This window comes from Panthera leo, chromosome D3 (assembly GCF_018350215.1).
Source record: "Panthera leo isolate Ple1 chromosome D3, P.leo_Ple1_pat1.1, whole genome shotgun sequence".
NCBI classification, from domain to species: domain Eukaryota; kingdom Metazoa; phylum Chordata; class Mammalia; order Carnivora; family Felidae; genus Panthera; species Panthera leo.
In genome coordinates this window covers 9,684,764-9,703,074 of record NC_056690.1, presented here as the reverse complement: position 1 = coordinate 9,703,074, position 18,311 = coordinate 9,684,764, and the positions used below count along the sequence as shown (strand labels likewise).

The following is an 18,311-nucleotide window of genomic DNA, read 5'->3' as shown; positions in this document are numbered from 1 at the left end:
TTGGGGGAGCCTGGGTGGTTCAGTTGATTAAGCATCTGACTCTGGATTTCAGCTCAGGTCACAATCTCTTGGTTCGTGAGTTCGAGCCCCATATCGGGCTCTGTGCTGGCAGTATGGAGCCTTCTTGGGATTCTCTCTGCCCTTCTCTTGCTCACTCTCTCAAAATAAATAAACTTAAAAAAAAAAATCATCTTGAATGAAGAGTTGCTAGATGTTAATATGGTGATTGGACTTTCTTTTTCTGTAAATGACATTCCTATTCTTTTGTCTTTACTCTTTTTTCTCTTTTCTTTCACATTTCCATATTCTGAGTCACCAATTCATAGCCATGTTTTTTAAACTTGTCTATCGTCAAAAGTTTCCTGTATCAGCAAAATATAAGTGTTGGCAAGATAGTAGGTTATGGGCATGAAATTTTTTTCTTATGTTTTGTGTTAAAAATTCATATTTTATATTCTACTTTTTATTTCTGCATGTCATTATAAAAATGTTTTCCTTCCCCAAATGATCAGGTAAAATAGATTTTCTAGCACTTTTCATTCAATTCCTCCAGAGTTTGGTGTTAGAAGCTGAAACCTTAAGCTATCTTAGATTCTTCTAAACCTGTATGTCATATTGTTTCTACATCATCTTGACTCTTCCTCCACAGTGTCTTCGAGGTCTCTTTTCTATTTGATGTACCTCATCCTGGTGTAGTTCCTCGTTACCTCATCTCTTTCTATTTTCTTTCTTCATGGTCCAGTTAAAATATGTTCTTAGAAGAGTGTAGATGTGGGACGCCTGGGTGGCGCAGTCGGTTAAGCGTCCGACTTCAGCCAGGTCACGATCTCGCGGTCCGTGAGTTCGAGCCCCGCGTCGGGCTCTGGGCTGATGGCTCGGAGCCTGGAGCCTGTTTCCGATTCTGTGTCTCCCTCTCTCTCTCTGCCCCTCTCCCGTTCATGCTCTGTCTCTCTCTGTCCCAAAAATAAATTAAAAAAAAAAAAAAAAAAGAGAGTGTAGATGTGTACCTATTACTCTTTTACTCTGTAACAGCCTGATTTTTGAGTGCTTCACAATAAGGGTATCTCAGTTACTTTTCAGCCCCATTTCCCTACTAGTCTTCTTAATCCTTATTTTTAGCCAAATGTCCTATTTCTTCTTGTCAATATGTCTTTTTCTTTAATATTTTTGTTCAGATTCATTTTACTCCTACTTAGAATTGATTCACTTACTTACCCACTCACCCTAATGTTTGTATTTGTATATTTGTATCCTTACCTCCATCTTTGCCTGTAGACATACTGTTTGTCCTTCAAGGTTCATTTGGAAGACTGCTACTTTGAAGAAGGCTTTATCGATAAAGTTCCCTTCCCTACTTTCCCTTAAAGAAAGGAATAAACAACTTGCCTTTTTTTTTTTTTTTTTTTTTGGAAATAAAAGATATGATGTTTTTGTTGTATAGGACATTTTTTTTTGCCAAGTGTATATTTTAGTCATTTAAATATTTGTCTTATCTCTGTCTCTAGCTTCTAAATGCATTTGGGACCAAGTCTCAGTCTTTCTATAATTGGCAGGAATAGACATTTCCTTCCACTTAATAGAGGCTCCGTGTACTTTTTCAAGTGGGTTGAAGATAGACAAAACATTAAAAAAACATAAAATAGTAACTGTAATAACTAGCTGACTGATTTCTTGGCATTGATTACTAATTGGCTAATTATGGGAGGATTCTCAGTTATGCATGAGTAGATCTATTTTATTCCTTCTTGCCATGTCCCTGCTTTAAGTATTTCATATTATACATTTCACAATGAAAGAGTTCAGTTCTAGTTAATGGTATCTTGGGTAAGAGTTCTAGTTAATGGTATCTTGGGAGAACCTGATTATTTTCCTAACCTAAGAATTACAGTTTTTTGAATAATGTCAGAGAAAACTTTTCTAATTTTAAAATTGAAATATACTGTCTGGATTTTTAAATTTGTTTTACTATAACTGGTTAGTGCAGTGCCTTTAGTAAAGTTTATTGGTGTACATTCATAAGCCAAATTTTGTGTTTGTCAGTAGTCTACCGGAACCATATTGGATTGCTAATATTTTCCAAAAATACTGGGCTTTAATTTGAAGAAATCTGGTTCAAAAGGTGAAATATTTCTGATGTTGGAAAATTTCACCTTTGTGATTACTTACATTGCTATCTACTAGAGAATATTCATCAAGTCACTAGGCATTTATAGTAACTGGGATATGTAGATGTGTTGCTATTCTCCTAGGATTTCTTGCCACATATCTAGATCATTAATTGCCCTCTGTGTGACGTTTTCTAAATTAAGTATTTATGGCTCTCTGTCTTTCAGGCTGGCATGGCTCTATATAAGATTGTCCCCAAAAACCCTTACTACTTTTGGTCTGTGATGAGCTTAATTATGCAAGTGAGTATGGTATTCAGAATGGAATTGAGATTTGTTTTTATTTTTGTATATAGTTGTCCTAATTTGTCTTCTGAACATCTTGGGTAATGTGTTATAGCATGTGTCAAATAGGGACTTTCCATATTGTCAGTTGACTTTTTGAGTTGGGGAGTTTTGGCATTTATTCCTTATGAGTTGGTATATTGGTTTATTTGTGTGGAACACAGACTGTATTTCCCCTGAATCTTAGACCTATTACTGGGTTATTTGATCAAATATGAGACTCGAAATGTTTGATATTTTGACTTGAGGTTTGTCTTTAAAACAGTATTGTTTGTTAGTGTACAAGTTATTGAATTGGATGGCCTCGTTCTATCAATTCTGGTTTTTGAGCCTCAGTTTCCTCTTTTGCAGAAGGGAGATGCTCATCTCCCAGAGCTACTGTAAGGACTAAAAGGAGATAGGGTATAAGAGAAGATGGGGAGGAAGGAGTTAAAATGTAGCAGTTCAGAACAGAAAGGCTCTGGGTTCAGACAGGTCTGCATTCATATACTGGCTTCAGCATATGTCTTAGAGAGCCGTTGGGGAATCTCTTAGTTTATCTGTGAGATAAGCATAATAGTTACTTTGAGTACTGAGGTTTGAGCAGAATCTCAGGCAATGTTAAAATTGTTAATATGTATTGATTTTAATTGTCAATCTAAGATCATCTTAATTATCCAAGCTACTAAGCTGTGTAAAATAGAAGGAATTGGAGTTTTCCCTTAAATATGTGAACATTTCAAAAAGACATCTGATAGGGGCACCTGGCCGGCTCAGTTGGTAGAGCATGCAATTCTTGTTGGGTGTAGAGATTACATAAATAAAATCTTAAAAAAAAAAAGACACTTGAAAGGCTTTTCTCTTCAACTGATGATACCCCTTACATGTAATAAACAGTGTAGGCATACCTACTGCTTCTTAATATAGTTCTAGAAAAATGTATGAATAACCTATTTAAAAGTTAGGCCATATTGTGGAAACTCAGTATGTCAAAAATATATAGGATAATAAATATTAAAAGAAATCTCTTCTAAGGCAAACCACTCTGTAATGTATCTTCGTGGCAAGTTCAAATTAGGTCTGATATTGGACATAGTGGAGTGATAAATACGTGCTGGGGTCCCAGTAATGGTCTGCCTGGTAATAATATAAATAGTGCAAGCAGGGGAGAAATTAGAATAGAACATTTATTTTTTTCTCCTACAGTCTATATCGGCACAGGATGAAAACCTCTCAAAAACGATGTTTCTGCCCCTCGCTGAGAGAATGGTAGAAAAAATGGTGAAAGAGGACAAGATAGAAGCTGAAGCTGAAGTGAGTAGTGGAAGCCCTCCTTTTGTATTCCCATGATTTGATATTGCTACCATGTGATGCTACAGTATTGTAAACTGCTGTCTTATTCCAGTTAGAGAGCTGGGCCTCACTCTTGCCTCTTGTGTAAAAGGAAGCTTTGGAAGCACCTAGCTTAGGTATCCGAACATTGTTACTGCTAATGTCATCTCATTTGAAGATAGTGTTCTTTTCTGTTAGGTAACTTTTGAAAGCATGCAAATGATTATATTGAGAAGTTTCAATGGCTGCATTTCTTGTTTGTTTTTTCTGTAAGGTTGAACTTTATTATATGATCCTGGAACGTTTGGGAAAGTACCAGGAAGCCTTAGATGTTATCAGAGGAAAATTAGGAGGTAATTTTTAAAGTTTTCTTTTTTTTCTTATTTAAACATGCAAAATACTTAATTGCGGAAAAATTTCTCCTTATACAGAAAAGTAAAGATATCAAGACATTAAAAAAAAAATCACGTGTGGTCATTTTATGTTCATATAGATTTTTCTGTATGTTGTACATTTACTTTTTAAAAATATTTTTGAATTGGAAATAATTTAGGAATTAAGAAAATTGAAGATGTCAGAAAGAGTATGACCTCTAACCCTTTGCCCTCAAAGTTCTTTGCCAGTCATTTGTTCTGTATGTCCTTCTTTTTTTTTTAATTAAAAACATTTTTTAAAAATGTTTGGGGTGCCTGGGTGGCTCAGTCACTTAAGCCTCTGACTTTGGCTCAGGTCATGACCTCACAGTTCATGGGTTCGAGCCCCGCGTCGGGCTCTGTGCTGACAGCTCGGAGCCTGGAGCCTGCTTCCGATTCTGTGTCTCCCTCTCTCTCTCTGCCCCTCCCCCACTCATGCTCATTCACTCTCTCTCTCTCTGTCTCAAAAATAAATAAAAACATTAAAAATTTTAATTAAAATTTTAAATTTTAAGTTTTTTAAATGTTTTTATTTATTTTTGAGACAGAGACAGAGCATGAGTGGGGGAGGGGCAGAGAGAGAGAGGGAGACACAGAATCCGAAGCAGGCTCCAGGCTCCGAGCTGTCAGCACAGAGCCCGACGCGGGGCTTGAACCCACGAACTGTGAGGTCATGACCTGAGCCGAAGTCAGAGGCTTAAGTGACTGAGCCACCCAGGTGCCCCCTGTATATCTTTCTAAAGATGTACTTTCCCCTCCCCCCGACTCGCCCCAGTTTGTTCAAGTCACAAACGAGAACATACTGTACCTAAGCTAATAGAGCACTCTTACTCAGCTGGCACAATGTTTTTATTCAAAAACATTTTTCTTTTCTTTTTTTTTTTTTTAATATTTATTTATTTTGGGAGTGAGAGCATGAGTGGGGAAGGGGCAGAGAGAGAGGGAGAGAGAGAATCCCAAGCAGGCTGCACACTGTCAGCACAGAGCCCAGAGTCCAGAGTCTGACGTAGGACTCAATTTCATGAACTGCGCCGAAATTGAGAGTCAGATGCTTAACTAACCAGGCCACCGAGGCGCCCCTCTTTAATATTTTTAAATGTTAATACCTGTAGTCAGGATTTGTACCCCGGGTACACATTTTTTTTCTTTGTTTACCTGCCTGTCCTATCAAGGATTTGATTTTGTGACTTCTGCTCTGTGTACTGTTATACCTATTTTAAAAAAACCTTTTTTTAAATGTTTATTTATTTTAAAGAGAGAGAGGGAAAGAGAGAGAGAGATAGAGACAGAGTGTGAGCAGGGGTGGGGCAGAGAGAGAGGGAGACACAGAATCCGAAGCAGGCTCCAGGCTCTGAGCTGTCAGCACAGAGACCAGTGCAGGGCTCGAACTCACTAATGGTGAGATCATGACCTGAGCCGAAGTCGGAGGCTTAAGGAACTGAGCCACCCAATGCCCCACTGTACCATTTTTTTTTTTTTTAACTTAAGTGTGTCTTAGAGCTATACCTCGCTACCTCACTCCCTTTAGTGACTGTCCAGTGTTCCATACTATAAATGTAGACAATTTACATAACCAGCCTTTGATGACTATTTGCAAAGAACACCTTGTTAACAAACCAGATTACCCTACAAGAGGCTATGGTGTGCATTCCCACCTGCTGTATTTACTTTCATCATGTGAGAGGGTATGTTTCTTTGTATACTTAATAACCTGTATTTTTAAGCTGTTACTTCAAACTTTTTTTTTTTTTAAAGAAAGCTTTACGCCCAACATGCGGCTTGAACTCACGACCCTGATATTAAGAGTTGCATGCTCTACAGACTGAGCCAGCCATGCGCCCCTATTTCAGACTTGTTAATAATGTTTTTCATTGTGATAGATAAAACATATCTTACAATTTTTATTTAATTCTGAGGAAGGATAATTACTTTTTAATTTGTTTAAAAGCCATTGCTATTTTCTTTGAACTGCTTTTCCTTATCGTTTTCCTATTTCTAAAAATGTGGTTAATCTTAATGATTTGCAAGAGCCCTTTGTGCGTTAAAGAAGTTAACTTTCTTCCATTATTGTGAAAATACTTCCCTTTTTGTTGGAAAACTGATTTGTATGAACCCCATAGATTGATCTAACCATTCCTCTTTTTGGGATGTTTGTGAAAGAGATTTAGGTTCCCAAACATTTAAATTCCTGGAAGTGCAGTGTTTTGACAAACCTGGTTTTTAGTTGTGCCTTTACAGTGATTGGGAGAAGCTAATTGTAGATGAGTAGTCTCAGATCTCTTATTAGGAATAGTTATTAAAAAACCTTATTTTATACAAGTGTGTATATCCTTTACTAGCCTGTGTGGCCATAAAACTGTAACACTAACTGATAGTTAACTACCTGAATTATATAAAATGGAAGTTTTGTTGGTTTAAAAATTTTTTAATTTTTTCTTTTAATTTTTTTTAATGTGTATTTTTGAGAGAGAGAGAGAGAGAGAGAGAATGGGGGAGGGGCAGTGAGAGAGGGAGACACAGAATCCGAAGCAGGCTCAAGGCTCTGAGTCGTCAGCACAGAGCCCGACACGGGGCTCGAACTTACGAACTGTGAGATCATGACCTGAGCCAAAGTTGGACGCTTAACCAACTGAACCACCCAGATGCCCTACCAAAAAAATTTTTTTTCAATGAGAGAGTGGGAGAGGGGCAGAGAGAGAGAGGGTGGGGGGGAGGGACAAAGCATCTGAAGTGGGGTCTGTGCTGTCAGCAGGGCTCGAACTCACGAACCATGAGATAATGACCTAAGCTGAAGTTGGATGCTTATAACCGACTGAGCCATTCAGGTGCCCCTGTTGTTGTCTTAATGTTACTTATTCTCTAACTTCAGCCTCCTTGCAGATGGGTGTAAGTCAGCCTTTCTGGTTTTACCCAGCTGGATTATAATCGTATGGTTGTTAAAATGAAGATTCCCTGTAGGAAACTCATAATGTAATTATTGGTATATGTAATCTGCTGAGCTGTTCTAAAAGGTCAAGGCAAATTTAATTTGGTCAGAAATAATAGTTGTAGTTTTTCTGTTCCTGGCTCTATTTATTTTTGTATTTCTAATATCTTACCTTGCACATTCCATTCCAGTTCAAGCTCATTCGATGTTTGGGAACTATATGTATAGATGGGAAGCCTGTCTGTGGATCAGATATACTAGTCCCTAGATGTTTTTTCTGTTTTACAAGTTTATCCCATATACGAGATCCTCACTTCAATACATTCGTGATCCTTGTATTTTATAGAAAAAGTGATTATAAAATGTTTAGTATCAGAAATGTACTTTTTTCAGCAAAATAATCTTTAATAAGATAATAGTTTATATCTAACAGTGGTCCCATTTTCTCATAGAATGAATAAGAAAATGCAACATTTTTCTTCTTGTGTTTGGACTTTATTCTGATTTCTGAGCAGAAATGAACGCAGCTTACCAATTTTTATAACTTTTAATTGTAGAGAAGTTGACAAGTGAGATTCAGAGTCGGGAAAATAAATGCATGGCTATGTACAAGAAGCTGAGCAGGTGGCCAGAGTGTAATGCCCTTTCCAGGCGCCTCTTGCTGAAAAAGTGAGTAGAGGCTTCTCTTTGGACTATGAGACTGTAGCAGGGCTCTCAGTTTGCACTACTGCTTTTCTTTCTTTCTTTTTTTTTTTTTTTTTGGTCGTCTTTTATGTTGTCCGGCATAAAGTGAAATCTTTTAGTAGTGTGTTCTAGGTATTTTTAAAAGTTTTTGATGAGCCTTCATCTTTCAGTAAAGAGGTATAATCGTACTTATACCACCAGGGTGCTGAGTATTAGGTCTTGAGAATGAATGCTGAAAATCATTAAGTTGTTAAATTCAGTATTGGTCTAAAAGACACACCTTCCCCTCCCCACCACCCCATCCCACGGCCCTGTTTTGGGGAAGTGCTAATATGGGTGTTTTAGGAGCATTTGTTTTCTGGATCTGGTCATTTCATTGAAGGAAATAACAGTTCCTTAAAAGTTTTTTACTTGGAAAAATGCCTCTGGAGTTGCCCTTTTAGAGAAACTTGGAAGGGTGGGCTTCTCCTTGTAAGGACTAAAATATAGAAAGTAAGTTGAGTATTACGGTTCTTAGAGCAGACTTGTCACAACTTGGGTTTAATCCTGTGTGCACCATTCGATCTGATTTTAGCTCAGATGACTGGCAGTTCTATCTGACTTATTTCGATTCTGTGTTTCGACTGATTGAAGAGGCCTGGACTCCTCCTGCTGAAGGTGAACAGTAAGTTGATTCCTGAATTCCAGTGGCACTTTTTAGCACATTGTAGCAAAAGGATTTCATTGGAAGCCTAATCGAATTCTCTTTTTCACTCTCAATAGTGTATCCCTTTCAAAATAAGATTTTTCATTTTTTTATTGTAAAATAAATATGTTTATTGTAAAAATGTTAAACTAGTGCAGAAATATATGGTGTAGAAAGTATTAGTTCCTGATTATCCTACCGTCCCAGAAATAACATTTTTTTTAACCTTTTTCCACTTTTATTGAGTTATAATTGATCCAGAGAGCGATCTCTCTCTCTCTCTTTCTTTATCTCTCTCTCTCTCTCTCTCTCTCTCTCTCTTCCTTTTTTTTTTTAAAGTGAGCTCTCTGTTCAGTGTGGGGCTTGAACTCATGACCCCGACCCCAAGATCAAGAGTCGCATGCTCTGCCAATTGAGCCAGCCAGGTGCCCCCAGAGATAACTCTTGATGGCAGTTTAGAGTTTTTTCTTCTAGATTTATTTCTGTCCATATACTAACATAATTATTCCCATTATTTAACATAAAAATGCAATCATATTAGTGGTTTGCAACTTGGTATTTTCTCCCTTAAAATATATCTTGGGCATTTTTCCATTTTTGGTACATAGAGATCTGTTTCATTCTTTTTTAGTGACTTAAGAGAACTCCCATTTTAGAGATGTACTGTAATTCATTTAACGTGTCTCCTGTGGATGGACTGATGGACACTTGGATTGTTGCTGATTTCCTTTTTTTTTTTTTTTTTTTTTTTTGCTATTACAGATAATACCATAATAAACATGAATGGAATTTTTTGAAAAGTGAATACGTAAGCAGGATTTAAGATGCTGATGAGCTTGTGCTTACTTTGTAATATTAACTAAATCATCTAAATTTTCTTAGCCTTCATTCAAGCAGTAAAGTAAAATTTACTTAGACTTTTTATTAGGTGATATTTGATATATATAAAGTGATCCCTTCTCTTTTTAAGAAAGAGGTATAGGTAGTTAGTCACTGTGTAGTAATCAGATGCCAAAATTGGGAGTAATCATATCCTATGTTACCTGTCAGAATGTGCGCCTAGTTCTCTTTTGCCCCCATGTTATTTTATAATTATCAGAATGCTTTTTATTTTTTAATTTGTTTTTTGAAATCAATTTGGCTTCACTTTAAGTTTTGGGACAGACAGTAGAGGCACAAAATACCTTTTTCATGTGTTTATACCTAGCTCTTTAGAAGGAGAAGTCCATTATTCTGCAGAAGAAGCTGTGAAGTTTATAGAAGATCGGATAACAGAAGAATCTAAAAGTTCCCGCCATCTCCGAGGACCACATCTTGCTAAACTGGAACTGATTAGACGTTTAAGACGTCAGGGTTTTGATGATGAGTACAAACTAGGTAAGAAACCCTAGTATTATTTGGGAACCCTGGAGAAGATGCAGGGATGCCTTCCATACCCAAGTGCAGTATTCATTATGTGAGGTCTACGATGATGCTGTCATGTTTGGGAAGCAGACATCTTCATAACATGAAAATATTTACTAACAAATGGATTACTGATAAAATTAGCCCTCGATCACATCTTCAACTTGACTTAACATTAGCATCTCTCCCTATTCGACCAGGGTCTTTTTCAGGCATTCTTTTTGACCTGACATTAATGTCAAAATCAGTTTCAAAGTAAAATAACCAGTTTTGTAAAAGTTTCAAGATTTCATGAAGAGGATGGAAAGTTTCTTGAAAATCTGCTCCAAGCGCTTAGAAAACCATTGACAAAACAACATCTGGTGGAGTTAGAGCAATTAACGATTAAAGAGAAAATTTACAAGGACAATGACAAGATAGGAGAAAAAACATGATTTGGATAGTAAAGCATGAAGAAATGCCTTCAGGAAATTTGATGAAGTGCTTAGATGTTTATTTGAAAATGCCTTTTTTTAAAGTGATTATTTATTTATTTTGAGAGAGAGCGCATTTGTGTGAGCATGAGGAGGGCCAAAGAGAGACAGGGAGCGAGAATCCCAAGCAGGCTCCGTGCTGTCACCGCAGAGCACATTGTGGGGCTCCATCCTATGAAACGTGAGATTGTGACCCAAGCCGAACCTGAGTTAGACACTTAACCAACTGAGTCACCTAGGCACCTGAAAATGTTTTTTTGTTTTTTTTTTAATTGAGAGAATGCACAGGTGGGGAAGGGACAGAGAGAGGGGGACAGAGGATCTGAAGCTGACAGCAGAGAGCTTGATGCAGGGCTCCAACTGATAAACTGTGAGGTCATGACCTGCGCCGAAGTCGTATGCTTAACCAACTGAGCCACCCAGGCACCCTGAAAATGGTTCTTTTTTTTAAATGCTTATTTATTTTTGAGGGAGAGAGAGAGGGAACACGCGTGCACATGAGAGGGGGTGGGGCAGAGAGAGGCGGACACAGAATCCAAAGAAGGCTCCAGACTCTTAGCTGTCAGCACAGAACCCGTTGTGGGGCTTGAACCCACGAACTGCGAGATCATGACCTGAACCAAAGTTGGACGCTTAACTGACTGAGCCACCCAGGGTCCCCGAGAAAGAGAATCTTAAGCAGGCTCCACACTCAGAGTGGAGCCTGACATAGGGCTTGATTCTATGACCTTGGGATCACGACCTGAGCTGCAGTCTAGAATCGGACGCTCAACCGACTGAGCTATGCAGGTGCACCTCTCACAACCAGTTTTGAATTCCATGTTGACTTCTTTAGGTCTGCTTAAGGAACCTTAGTCTCTGTTATTTCCAGAAATGCAAACGAAAATTTTCATGTGACCCTCTGCAAAATGTTGAGATAGATTCCAAAGAATTGCTTTTTTTCCAAAGCTGGATAGAAAAGTTTGGATCTGCATTGACACTTGCTGTATCCATCTCTTGTCTTTCTCTTCCGTCTCACCAGCCTTCATGTTAGAAATTTGTGACTTTTTAAAATTTATTTATTTATTTTTTGTGACAGAGAGTGAGAGTGAGAGTATGCACGTTCATGCGAGCCAGGGAGGAGCAGAGAGAGAGGGAGAGAGAATCCCAAGCAGGCTCCGTGTTGTCATTACAGAGTCTAATGTGGGGCTTGATTCCACAAACCGTGAAATCATCATGACCTGAGCTGAAATCAGTTGGACACTCAACCAACAGCCACCCAGGTGCCCCAGAAATTTGTGACTTTGTCTAGTCTACCCAAAATTCTTTTTGAAGTAAACTCTACCTGCAACAGGGGGCTTGAACTCATGACCCTGAGATCAGGAGTTGCATGCTGTACCAACTGAGCCAGCCAGGGGCTTCGGCACAAAATGTTTTTTACCCAGACGAGTGAGTGATTCTTAGTGACTTGGATTATAGTCCTATGAGAATCTGATGATAGCCATGGACTTCTGTTCCCAGAATTGTGAATAGGAGCCAAGACCTAAAATCTTACCGAAATTCCAGGTTAAAATTTTATGTTTCTTATTTTAATTTTTAAAAAAAATGTTTATTTTGAGAGCGAGAACGCTAGCAGGGAAGGGGTAGAGAAGGGGAGAGAGAGAATCCCAAGCAGGCTCTGCACTGTCAGCTCAGAGCCTGAATTGGGGCTTGATCTTACAACCCTGGGATCATGACCTGAACTGAATTCAAGAGTCTGAAATCAAGAGTCAGATGGTTGGGGCACCTTGGTGGCTCAGTCCATTGAGTGACTTCGGCTCAGGTCATGATCTTGCAGTTTGTGAGTTCAAGCCCCACATCAGGCTTGCTGCTGTCAGCCTGTCAGCACAGAGCCTGCTTTGGATCCTCTGTCACCCTCTCTCTGCCCCTCCCCTGCTGGTGCTCTCCCCAAAATAAGTAAATATTAAAGAAAAAAAGTTGGATGCTGACTTAACCAACAGAGCCACCCAGGTGCCCCCAAAATCTCTGCTTCTTAAATCTAGTTCAGTTTGAGAGTATCTTATTATTATTATTATTATTATTATTATTATTATTATTATTTTAATGTTTATGTAGTTTTGAAACAGAGTGCCAGCAGGTAGGGAAAGAGAGAGGGGGGAAGGAGGATCTGAAGCAGGCTCTGTACTGACAGCAGTGAGCCTGATGTGGGGCTTGAACTCAGAAACTGTGAGATCATGACTTGAGCTGAAGTCGGATGCTCAACTGACGGAGCCACCCAGGTGCCCCTTTTATTTTGTTTTTAATGTGAGGAAAAATAAAAGGAACTGGTAGCTTTCTGCAGATCCAGGCTTAAATTTTCCATGGTGAATGATCTTGTTGGAGTTACTGGCTTGTGACTCTCCCCATTTATTTTCTCTCCGTTGGTGTGCCTGTTAAACATTCCCTTCCACTTAGTTAGCATTTATTTAATACTTGGTAAGTATTTCAGGAACTGTGGAAAGAAACGTGCTTGTTTAATGTTTGTTTATAAACTTAAGTCTTTAAACTTTAATGAAAACTTTTTAGCTATTTAAACTTTAATTCAATGGAAAGCGTCATGTTTCCTACATGTAATAACATGTAAGCTGAGTTTGTAAGATTCAACTTCTTTTTAAAATGTTCGTTGAGTTTTAAATGGGCAAACCATCCTCCAGCCCTCACTGCCATTCTCATTGAAGCACTCAAGCAGAATTTTTATTTAATTGAAATAAATATTTTTCAAATCATACCTCTTAATATAAAAATTATTTCAGTCCTTGAGTTAATTTATTGATTTTTGTTTTCTCTCTTAGGTGATCCAGAAGAGTTAATGTTCCAGTATTTTAAAAAGTTTGGGGATAAGCCTTGCTGTTTTACAGACCTCAAGGTGTTTGTTGACCTCTTGCCTGCTACACAGTGTACAAAAGTAAGTATACTTCAGAATCCTGTTGGGTGCTTGTATTGAGGGTAACAAGGGTAACTGTGTGTAAGTTGGTGGATGCTCGGTATCAAGGTAACTGCTCTAGCAAGCAGGGACTCTAGGTGCTATCAGATGAAGACATGATTTCTTGTTAAGCCGCAAGGAGAATAAACCTCTGGGAGATAATTGGATTGTCTTTTTTGTTTTGTAGTGTGTGTGTGTGTGTGTGTGTGTGTGTGTGTGTGTGTGTGTTTTGAGATAATTGTAGATTTATACGTAGTTGTAAGAAATAATACAGAGATCTCTTTATACTCCTTCCCATTTTGCCCCAGTGGTAACATCTTGCATAACTATAGTATAATAACTTAATTAGGAAATTGACATCGATACAATCCACTGACCTTTTTCAGATTTCACTGTTTGACATTTGTGTGTGTACGTGCGGTACCTTACATGTGTGTTTAGTGTGATATGTAGTGCAGTGGATTCGGTGACCTCCACTAGAGTCGGGATACAGAACAGCTTCACCACCAGATTCCGTGGCTGCCTTTTTTACCTGCAAACTTTTCCCTGAAACTCTCTCTCCTGCTTTCACCCCCTCCCCTGGCAACCACAATAATGTTTTCTATTTCTGTAATTTTGTTATTTTGAGAATGTTATATAGCTGAATCTGAATCATATTATGTGTAACATTTTCAGATTGGCCCTTTTTCCTCTCAGCATAATTCTCTGGAGATTCATCCATGTTACATGTCTTACTAGTTCAGTCTTTTGTATTGCTGAATAGTGTTCTGTGTTATGGATGTGCCACCATTTCTTTAACCTGTTGAAGGACATACAGTTTCCTGTTTTTGGCTGTTACAAATAGAGCTTCTGTGAACATTTGTGTGCAGGTTTTTTTTGTGTGAACTTAAGCCTTCATTTTTCTGAGGAAAATGACCAGTAGAGCAAGATGGCTGCATGTTTAGTCTTTTTTTTTTTTTTTTTTTTAAGATATGACCAAACTTTTTCATGGTGACTGTACCATTTTAAATTCCTGTTAGCAGTGTATGAGTGATTCAGTTTCTCTGTGTCCTCATCAGCACTTAGTGTTGTCACTATTTTTTTATTTTAGCCATTCTCATAGGTGTGTAGTGATATTTTATAATGGTTTTAATGTGTATTTTCCTAATAGTGATGTTTAATATCTTTTCATGTGCTTATTTGCCATCTTTATATTCTCATTGAGATGTGTTTTTCTGTCTTTTGCTTGTTTTCTAGTTGGTTTTTGTGTTTTTACTGTTGAGTTTTGAGAGTTTAGCTATTCTAGATACAAGTCCTTTGTCAGATATGTGGTTTCACGTTTTCTCCCAGTCTGTGGATTGTCTTTTCGTCCTTTAACAGGATCCTTTGAAGAGCAAAATTTTACATTTCGATGAATTTATTTTGGGATACTTTTCGATTTACAGAAAACTCATTTGGATAGTGCAGAAAATTACACTACACCCTTCACCTACCTTGTTAACATCTTAAATTACCATGGCACACTTGTCAACAACTAAGAAACTGACATTGGTACATTACTATAACCTCTAGATTTTATCTAGATTTCTGCAGTTTTCCCATTAATATCCTTTTTCTGTTCTGCGATCTAATCTAGAGTACCACACTGTGGTTAGTTGTCATATATTGGGAGTTTTTGATGTGAATGAACCAATGTAAGATTGTTACATAATGAGATGGAGAACCTTATCTTTAGACTCCTCATCCATGGCAACATTTATCCAGCGTATCCCTGGTAATGGGCAGCTGGAGCATTCTATCAATTGGAAGAACAGTGTATGTAGAGTAGGAGAGAGCACCACGTAAAGAAATACTGGCATGTATAAAGAAAGTCTGTGACTTTGGTCAGCTTTACTCATTAGTGCCTCTGTAATTAGTGAAGGTTGGAAGCCTTCCTGTTGCAGGGGTGCCACCACCTGTTCTCTCAGAAAGCCTTCTGTCACCTCCCATAGTGGAGGTGACTAGACTATGTTTGGTGAGCCATGTCTTCAGTCCATCAGGTTTGATACTTGGCAGTCTTGAGGTGGCACATCTAAGGCAGATGGAGCAGTGTTTTCCCAAACTGATAAGCAGCCAGTGGTCTGTATTTAGTTATGAAATGAGGCTCACCATTCTCTTTGATTTAGTCAAGCTATTCTTGGAGCACCATGTTACAGGGCTCAGGCCAAGCTTTAGAAGTTTCTGGATTAATTACAATTAATTACATTTACAATTGTGATTAATGCAGAAACTGGATCCTGGGTTGTAGGAGGACGTGAAAACGTATGAGAGAGAAATAGTTGAGTGGAAGAGAGAGGTTTGGTCTGATGACGACAGAGTCCTTTTCTCACATTTGAAAAGCTCCCTTATAAAAAGCAGATGAGAATTGGGACCAGCAGGAAATTGTTACAGGGAACTTGGAATTTGGCCAGTGAAAAATAGATTTTTTTTTAATAGAATTCTCTAAAAATGTAGTGTGTGAGTTTCATGGTACTGGTGGGATTTAAGCAGAATCTAGAACCACATGGGAGAACCACATGGGACAGGCCTTCAGTTAATGTTTGTTGCATGTATTATGTATAAGTGCTAAGATTTGGAACAATTGATCTTACTGTCCTTCCCATCTTATCTTGTAAGTTGAAGCACCAAATGATGGGACTGCATTAGAGGAAACCTTAAATGGCTTTCAGCTGAGATTCATAAAGTTTTGCTAACGTAAATCTAGTACAAGGAGATCTACTCTGTTGGTTATGTTTGAAAATCTTAGGTCACCTCACGTGACCTCATATATTAATAATCTGTGGAGAGGAACCCTCTAGAAATGCTGGGATACTGTCAGTGATAGGTAGTCTTTGTTCTGTGAGACAAAGGATGTAAAGCTGTTGCAATGAATTTGTAATTCCACTTAAATTTTTCATTGAGGGGTAATTTTGCTGCCAAAACTTTTTAAATGTAGGATGACTTCAGTAGCTAAAAATCCTGCTACTCAGCAGTGTATTTGTCAGAGGATTAAGCCGTTTGAGTAAAGTTCAGGCCGAGAACTGTAGTCCCAATTAATTAGGAGCCAAATGCTTTTAAAGTAGGCCATTGAATCCAGTTATCTTGAAGTGGCTCAACCAGGGTGATGTTTTTATCTTTTGTTTTCTTTGCCCTGGAATTTTAAGCTAAACATATGATTCCAGTTTTTAGAGAAGCTTTTTGTACAGTAGTAAAACCATACAGACTGAAATAAAGAATGAATGTATTCTTTTATGACAAAACCTATTTGGAAGATTCTTTAAGCATTCCCTAAAGAAGTCATTAATAGTAAACATTACTAATATATAAAATGGTTTACAACAGTGGAACAGAAGCTATACAGGCATTTAATCAAAAGCATGGAGACCAGTGCTTTAGTTTCTTTGTTGCAAATGATTACCTGATCATAATAATTGAATTTCATACAGTTGGAGATAAATTGAAGCAAAATTGTTACAGATGTGAAACTGCACAGCGTGGGGAGGGGGGTGGTTTATTTTACTTTAATTTTTATTTGTGTAAAAAATATTACATGTATAAAGTTAAAAAGCCAGGTAGTACTAGAAGGCTTTTGTTGAAAAACAGCAGCAGCTCTTTGCCACCTTCACCCTGGTTCTGGCGCTCTACAGGCAAATCACTCAACTCCTGTTTCTTCTGTTATTTACCTCCGTATTTCTAAGTTACAGACTTGTCCAGGTATTCGTTTATTTTTATAGTTATAGTCTTCATCTGTTGGAGCCCCACCACTGAAGATGATCATCTCATTTACAACATCTCCCTTCTCTTCTTACATACTTTCTCCCCAGTTTAGTTCAGTCATTATTCAGAATTTATATTTTTATGACCGAAGGCTGAGCCACTTTGTATATGGAGATTACCTTTCTCAAACAACTTTCTTTCTCGGAGTTAAGATTGTTTTGTTTGATTCACCCCAATCAATTGGACAGAACCATACAAGTATAAAACTCTGTTAGTTTAATACATGAGGTGGTAATATGTTCTGTTCTCCCCCAAACCTCCTCCATCCCCTGCCCCTCACCCCTCACCTCAGAAATACTTTATTTTTTTATTTTACTATTTTTTTTTAACATTTATTTATTTTTGAGAGACAGAGAGAGAGATGGAGTATGAGCAAGGGAGGGGCATAAAAAGGAGACACAGAATCCGAAGCAGGCTCCAGGCTCTGAGCAAACTGTCAGCACAGAGCCCGACACGGGGCTCAAACCCATGAACCATGAGATCATGACCTGAGCCAAAGTCAGACGCTTAATTGACTAAGCCACCCAGGCGCCCCTTGAAATTCTTAAAAAAAATTTTTTTTCATGTTTATTTATCTTTGTTTATTTTTTCATGTTTGTTTATTTTGAGAGAGAGAGAGAGAGAGAGAGACAGACAGACAGAGCACCAGCAGGGAAGGGACAGAGAGGGAGGGAGGGAGAGAATCCTAGGCATATTCCATGCTGTCAGTGCAGAGCCTGACTCAGAGCTCGATCTCATGAACCATGAGATTGTGACCTGAGCTGAAATCAGTCAGATGCTTAGCCAACTGAGACATCCAGGAATGCTAGATATACTTTTCACGGAGCCTGTTTGCCATCGTCTGTGTTTGGTGTCTCAAACATTTGGCAGGTGGCATTCTGGGATCTGGTTGGGAGTTGGGGGGTGGGGGCCGGGGTGTGCATCACCGAGTAATGGAGTTTCACTTTGTCCTTGTTTCGTTTTTTTTCTTTTCCCTTTCCTTTCCTTTCCTAATATAGAGATTTTATCTTTTTATTTATTTAATTTTAATTCCAGTATAGTTTATATACAGTGTTAAATTAGTTTCAGGTGTACAATATAATGATTCATCAATTCTTTACATTAATCAGTGTTCATCATAAGTGTACTTGTTATCCCCTTCACCTGTTTCACCCATTCCCCCTACCCGCCTTCCCTCTGGGAACCATCAGTTCTCTATAGTTAAGACGGTTTTTTGTTTTGTCTCTTTTTTCTTCCCCTTTGTTCGTTTG

The 18,311-nt window shown here is 38.2% G+C and overlaps 2 protein-coding genes across 4 annotated transcripts in view; one reads left to right on the top strand and one right to left on the bottom strand.

The window, feature by feature from the left end:
• LOC122204271 (60S ribosomal protein L6-like) overlaps nucleotides 1-18,311 on the bottom strand; it is a 738,693-nt gene that overhangs the window by 288,086 nt on the left and 432,296 nt on the right. The gene's annotated exons all lie outside the window — the stretch shown is intronic.
• Nucleotides 1-18,311, top strand: part of NAA25 (N-alpha-acetyltransferase 25, NatB auxiliary subunit) — a 78,123-nt gene that overhangs the window by 19,673 nt on the left and 40,139 nt on the right. For 2 of the 3 annotated variants that reach the window (XM_042911732.1, XM_042911734.1), the window contains exons 5-11: nucleotides 2,334-2,408; nucleotides 3,636-3,743; nucleotides 4,036-4,114; nucleotides 7,658-7,769; nucleotides 8,359-8,448; nucleotides 9,677-9,846; nucleotides 13,157-13,269. In XM_042911732.1, coding sequence (XP_042767666.1) covers nucleotides 2,334-2,408; nucleotides 3,636-3,743; nucleotides 4,036-4,114; nucleotides 7,658-7,769; nucleotides 8,359-8,448; nucleotides 9,677-9,846; nucleotides 13,157-13,269 — 747 coding nt within the window. The remainder of the gene's footprint in view (nucleotides 1-2,333; nucleotides 2,409-3,635; nucleotides 3,744-4,035; nucleotides 4,115-7,657; nucleotides 7,770-8,358; nucleotides 8,449-9,676; nucleotides 9,847-13,156; nucleotides 13,270-18,311) is intronic. The other variant, XM_042911733.1, reaches the window with a different exon arrangement.